The following is a 6,713-nucleotide window of genomic DNA, read 5'->3' as shown; positions in this document are numbered from 1 at the left end:
GGCTCGCCGGTGGAGATGAAGCTCTCTTTCTGTGTATTTGCCTTTGCCAGCACAGTTTAGCCTCTGTTAGTTATCTTTCACAGGCTCTTTAGAAGTAGACAGGGGCTACAGGAGGCAGAGTCAGCTTCTAAGCAACGTGCGTTTACAGGAAAATGTGTACGTCTGAGGGAACTGCACCGTGTAGGACATGGAATTACTCAGTCTAGTATTGTGTTTGGTAAAGGAAGGATAAAAGAGGCACTCTTTCTCTAAGAGACAAAAGCAGTAGCAAAATAGAGCAAAACAAAGCAGAGCAGTAGAAATGCTGAAAAATTGATTTTTATGTAGTACTGCAACGAGGTAACAGGCTAATAAACAGGTCTGGTAACATTGATGCAGAAGTGGTCACGGGGAAATAACTAGAGATTTACCTAATAAGATGTTTCCATCATGTTGTTCTCTAATGTGGAAGATATTTTCATGCTATGGGGTTTAGCAGAACCTTAGCTATTTTTAAGTGGTATTGATGCTAAAAAAGTGTTTTGCAGATTAATTGTCTGCATAGTGATCAGTCTGCATATGAGGAAAAAAATAGCACCTGTTGGTGCTGAGGAGTTGTGTTTACCTACTGTTCAAATGAAGCAAATTTTAAAAATGTAAACAAATTTGTAAAAAAAATTGTCAAGTATATAAAATAATTTAAATCTTAGATCTACAATGCATTTTTATAATAGCTACACATAAATATCTAGAGAAATTGGGGCTTTTTTGAAATGTTTAATACTCAAATAATGATAGGTGCAGTCACTATGGGATGTGCCTCGTTGTATTACCAATACCAATATGTGTCTAGTGTTGTAAAGGGACTCTCTTCCATTTTACATGCCTGGCTCCTTTGTGCTCCCTGTAAGCTTTTTGCAGTGCTTGCTTTAGGACAAGCCCTGGCTCTGGGAGGGTGCTGTGTGCCTGGAAGCAGTCCCAGGAAAAAAGATATTTTACCAGGAGGAGAGAAAAAGGTTGGGAGGCTGGCAGGTGTCGAAGGTGCAGAATGGTGGCAATTACAGTGGTGCTCATGTGTGAAAAACCCACTGTTAAAAGAGCACCTGAAGCAGGGGTGTAATCATGCAGGATGTACGGGCAGTGAAACCCCAGCTTGGCCAGAGTCTTATTTTTATTTCCTCTCAAAAGTTGGCTGCACTGCTGTAGCCAAGAAAGGAATGCTTAATCTCCTTTCCCTGGAGAGTAAGCAGAACATAATGCCAGAGCAAACTTGATCTTGTCTTCTGTATTAGCTCTGTTACAAGCTGTCTTATCACTTGAATAGCCACATTGTAAACGTGCTTTTTAAAGACTTATTTTCAGGGTTTACAGCTCTTGTTCACTCCCACATATGTATCGTTGCCATGTGCACTTGCCCAGTGTGCTTACACTAATTAGAGTGCAGTTGATTTCGGCCTTGGGGTGGTGTGCTGAGAGAGCTGTCAGCAATCAAAGAATAATTGTGTAGCCAGAAAGAGTTTGAAAGACTTTTCACCCAGATTGTGATTAACCCGTGATGCAAATGAGCAAGAAGAGTCATTGAACAATGGGACAAAAGCAAAAAGAAAAGGAACTGGAGATTAAGAAACAAAAGAAAACAAATAAGGATATGAATTTCACTGGAGTCTTTCTCTTGCTCTGCTCTATCTCATTAGATGTCAGAAGTTTCTCCTTGGAGTGGCACAACCATAAATTATCTAATTCATAGTTCTTTCTTTATTAAGGAAACTTGGATTTTTTGAGTACAGGCTATCTGTAGAATAGCTGGCTGCTTAGCACTCCTGAAAATCCTCCAAATGAGTTATGTCTTTCAGTAGGAATGGAATTATTTGAAAGTTTGGATTAATTCTTGTGGGAAGGATGTGTGTTATGTGGGGGAAGTGCTGATTGCTTTTGTTAGGAGTTTGGTTAAAGAATTTTTTGTGTATCCCCTGATTTTACTTATTCAGCTGAGGCAGTAGTGTGTGCTATGAACATTCTCAGGACCTTGAATGAAACAGAAAAGAACAATTAGCTGCTCTGTGTGTTTCAAAGACTAAAAAAGAGTACAACTAAATGGCTGAAAGTAAAATTTCTCCAGTTTTACATTATCTCAGTAGAGAGAAATTTGGATCTTTATGTTTGCTTATTTTTCAATATGCTTTTTTTTTGTAAATAAGCATCTGTATAGATGTAGGATATGCTTCTCTTAGCAGGTGGTTATTTATATGCATATATACTTTCCCTTACTGCTTTTTAAGGCATGCAAGATCAAGAAACTATGTGTCTGAATCTGAAGTGTGCAAACTGGAATCTATGCCCTTGGATTTTGGCGATTACCATCCGCTGAAACCCATTACAGTGAGTTATTTGGTGCTTTTGGAAGATGAATCTGAATTCAAACGGGTTGTGTTCCTCTTTTTACATTTAATTTTTAAAATGAAAAGGCTTTGAGGTTGGTGGTGGTACTTGTGAAGTTGCTTTCTGTGTTAGTGGCCTGTTCTAGAGGCATCAAGGTTTATTCTGTTTGCCCTTTACAGAAGTTTGCTGGTGCTGTTATGTGTCAGAAACAGTCTCCACAGCACCTCCAGCTTGTGGGTTTTCTTGGTTGCATTAAATGCTGAATAATGGATAAATTTAACATCAAATTGTTGCATTACAAATAACCTGCATGATTGCTTGATGTAGGATTTGGTTTGGGGTTAACTTCCAGTCAGCTGTGTACTTTAAAACATTTATCATTTCTTTATGTGTAAGAGGCTTTTAAAGATGTACAAAAAAATCCAGCTTCAAAGAGATGAGTTATCCACTAATGAAAGATAAATGGGCAGCAGCTTCTGCTCAGGAAGGTCAGTAGGGAGATAAGACAGTGGCCTTAAGTATGGATTTGATGCTCCAGGCTTGAGTGTTGTGCGAGAAGAGTAAAGATGAAACTGGCAGAGGAAATTAAATAGCAAGAAAGAGTTTGGAGGACAGGGACAAACCTAATAAAATAGAGGAGGGGTACTAGAAAGAAATTCAGAGAGTTGTTCTTACAGTTTTGTAAACCTAGAATTGTAAGGGAAAAAAAAGTAGTGGAAATGCTACTGAAGAGTGAGTGCCTCCAGATTCAGGGAAGAGGGGGGGCTTCAGTTTAAATGCTGGTGCTCACTCTAAAGAGTTTGTTTGATGCCTCCTTGCTTTCATTGCAACAGCACAATTTATGTAGCTTGTATTTTGATGATCTATTAAAGAAAACTGAGGGAAGAGAAAACCTTTTTGTTTAATAGTTCTGAACTTTTTCTTTAGGTTACCGAATCCAAGACCAAGAAGATGAACCGGAAAGGAAGTACTTCTTCTACCTCCTCTTCCTCCTCTAGTTCTATGATGGACCCACTGAGCAGTGTGTTGGATGGCACCGATCCCTTGTCATTGTTTGCAGCAGCTGCAGATCCTGTGACTACTGCTCCTCCCATGGTAACACTGGGGGCAGTTATCTCAACTAAGTAAAATAAAACCAACACCAAACCAAAACCACAAAGCCAACCCTGCATAAAATGTATTGTCTCACCAGTTAAGAGGTTAATATAGGAAATATACTGTATTAATAGAATATTCTTTTTTATTTACCTACTTTCATCTGGTTTATGTTGACATATTTATTTAAATACGGATTTTTTTTGATATTGTGACTTATGAAAGGATCAGCTGACCCTTGAAACATTAAGTTGACCTTTATCAGCCTTCTCTTCTTTTTCCAGATCTGTATTTAACTTTTGCACTTGTACTCCTGTCATAGGATGGTGCACGAAGGAAACGGGATAAAGATGAGAGCTCAGCAGTAGGAAGTGACTTTGAACCATGGTCAAGCAAACGTGGTGAAATCCTTGCTAGATACACAACAACAGAGAAGCTTTCTATTGTAAGTGGTGGCTTCCACCCTTTTTTTTTAATTTGTACTAGACCTTTAATGGATTTTGGATGTTGCTATTTTATAATTCTTTCATGGGTAAATACTGGTTCTCTAAATTTCAGTTTTAATGTTGTAGCAAACTGAATCACAGGCTCTGACTTATAAAGATTGTTTTAGAGCTGAGTCCAAGTTTTTTGATATTTAGAAGCCATCACTTTGTCTTTTTGTGACAATGCAAATAACTTCTGGTCTTGCATCTACTAAATGATTAGAGAGTTAATTAGCAATGTAATTACCCTATGCATTCTTGGAATGCTAGTGAGTACATGCTTTCTAAAAGTCTGCTTTTTCTGCTTCCTCACAGAATCTGTACATGGGATCTGAAAAAGGTGAGCCCTTTCTTTAACAGTAACAGAGTTGCTTGAGGCAGGGTGCAGTGACAGTTTATGGTCAAGAATAGTTGAAATGTGTTTTCCTGCCTCCCCCATTCTGGCATCATGGTCCTTGCTTTTTGGTGCATAAGACAACTGGATTTTACTTAAAATAATTATTGAAAATAAGCCACCCAACCACCTTGTTTTTTATTCCTGTGGGCTAATAAATTTGTGATTATTTCACTGCACTGACTTCCACTGTAGCTTAAAACTTTTTTCCATTTAAACTGAGCAATGATATTTTGAGAATCATGTTTATCAGCTCTTCTGCTAACTGGAAGGAAAGCAAACAAGTCCTTTGGGAACTTGTTCACTTATTCTCTTTACATGAAAGTGAAATGATTTCAGCTGTATGCTGGGTGTTCAGAAAAGAACCAAATGTTAAATATTTTATCATGTTTTCTAGCAAAGAGAATCTGGGCTAAATAGTCAGCATAGTAAATCAGGATTTTATGTATGAATAAACATGCAGCATTTCAGCTTCTGCAAAAATACAAAATACTTTTTTGCAATGAGAATGGTCGAACACTGAATCTGGATGTTCAGGAGAAGTGTGACATCTATATCCTTAGATATTGTTAAATTGACTGGATATAAATAACCCTGTGCAACTGTTATAACCTCAGACCTGGACCAGCTGTGAGGAGGAGAGTTGGACACAGACCTCCACAGAGCTTTTCTATCCTAAATTATCCTATGGTTCTATCTGGTGATTCTTTTCTTACCAGTAAAACTTGCAAGAAAATCCACTTTTATTCAGTTTTGCTTACTTGTCATTCCCCTTGTTCAAAGTGAATGCAGTGTAAGTATGTTCAGATGTGTGTCTTCAGGAATACTCACTAAATGAATCATACCACTTGTCTTCTGTCACAGAAGCTGCCTGGTCCATATCAGGCTCCTTCAGGTTTGTTTCTCTTTAGAAATCCCAGTGTTTAAATGTTAAATTTCTGAAAAACAGAGGACAAGGTTAGAAGAACTGGATGATCTGGAAGAGGTGAGAAGGTTTTCTGATGAAATTACAGCACAATAATAACAGTGAAAGGAATTTGTGAAACAAAAATCTTCTGTGAAACTTTTTAAAAAGGTCCTGATTCTGCAAGTGCTTATGCAGTATTTAGATAAATATGTACTTTCTGTGGGAGTTCTCTAGTAATTTTAATCCTTATTGTTACAGGATTCAGGCAGAACCATATTTTTGTATCACTAGAAATTGTTATTTGAAAATTTACCTGATCTGTTGCTGTTGATTTACCTTCTTACTGCATACGGTCTGCAGCTGCTGTAAAACTTCGTGGAGCCCAGTAGTCTTAACATCTGATCATTTTGGAATTATCAGAGGCAGAAACTGCATACTGTCTACCTGAGTTTAATTCAATTTACAGTTATGAGCTTGATAGAAATACTGAGTACACAAGTTATTTCTCAAGCTGCAGTATTTTACTGTGCAAAGGTGAGATGTTCCATAACCTACGTTCCTAAGACCTGAAGGGAAGTTGTAATAAATTTTGTAGGATTCTCTCCCACAACATGGTGATTTGAGTCTATAATAACAGCACTCTCCTTCCCTCCTGCTCTTATTAAGTAGGTTTGTGTTTTCTTGCCAGGGATCGCAGAAAGAGCTGTTGAATTTGACTCAGCAGGATTACATGAACCGGATTGAAGAACTGAACCAGTCTTTAAAGGATGCTTGGTCCTCTGATCAGAAAGTGAAAGCTCTGAAAATAGTCATCCAGGTCAGTTTTACGTTTTTGTTCTATGCAGAACCAGTGAGTTTGGTGATACAACTTGTCCAGTTTCCTTCTTGGGAAAAGAAGGCTTTCTACTATTTTTCTATTATTTTCTTTTGTTCTTCTCTGAAATACATTTCTTTCAGAGTTTTATGACTTCTGAAAGTAGCTGGATTTTCCGGTTTGTTGTTATGTGTTGGTTTTGACTAGGTTACATGGGATGGAATTCTCAGTGAGTCACCAAATGACAAATGTGGAAATTTTACCTGCTCAAGGATAGTTAGAGTAAATCACATGTAGTGGTATCAGCTCTTTCTAGGGCATGTAATTTCCTTTCCTGTCCTCTTCCCCTTCAGCCCCTTGCTCCCTACAAATAATACTGGAATGCCTTTTTGAACATCAGCATTTTACCCATCCAAACTTACTAACGCAATTAAATAATGGGATTTAGGACCTTAGCAAGCTACCAAAAACAGCTCCAGATTTTTAAAATGGTATGTGTGGGGTTTCTGTTTGTTTGTTTGTTTTAAAACTCGTCCACAGTCTTCCTTTGGGTCATTTGGGGTGATGCGCTTTGAGGAGGGCAAGGGGAAATAGGACAGTTAAATGCTCTTTTGTTTGGCTTGGCCTTTAAAAAAGGCCAGAGGCAGAGTGCAGCAGAGG

The 6,713-nt window shown here is 38.0% G+C and overlaps 1 protein-coding gene across 1 annotated transcript in view; it reads left to right on the top strand.

Annotated features, from left to right (window-relative positions):
- Window positions 1–6,713, top strand: part of CUNH16orf62 (chromosome unknown C16orf62 homolog) — a 48,433-nt gene that overhangs the window by 2,206 nt on the left and 39,514 nt on the right. Inside the window, exons 2-7 of the mRNA XM_017734307.1 lie at window positions 2,178–2,358; window positions 3,286–3,453; window positions 3,776–3,898; window positions 4,254–4,278; window positions 5,268–5,317; window positions 5,928–6,056. Coding sequence (XP_017589796.1) covers window positions 2,178–2,358; window positions 3,286–3,453; window positions 3,776–3,898; window positions 4,254–4,278; window positions 5,268–5,317; window positions 5,928–6,056 — 676 coding nt within the window. The remainder of the gene's footprint in view (window positions 1–2,177; window positions 2,359–3,285; window positions 3,454–3,775; window positions 3,899–4,253; window positions 4,279–5,267; window positions 5,318–5,927; window positions 6,057–6,713) is intronic.

This window comes from Corvus brachyrhynchos, unplaced genomic scaffold (genome assembly GCF_000691975.1).
Source record: "Corvus brachyrhynchos isolate BGI_N302 unplaced genomic scaffold, ASM69197v1 scaffold5, whole genome shotgun sequence".
Taxonomy (NCBI): domain Eukaryota; kingdom Metazoa; phylum Chordata; class Aves; order Passeriformes; family Corvidae; genus Corvus; species Corvus brachyrhynchos.
The sequence above is the reverse complement of the archived record's forward strand: the minus strand, read 5'-3'. Positions and strand labels throughout refer to the sequence as shown.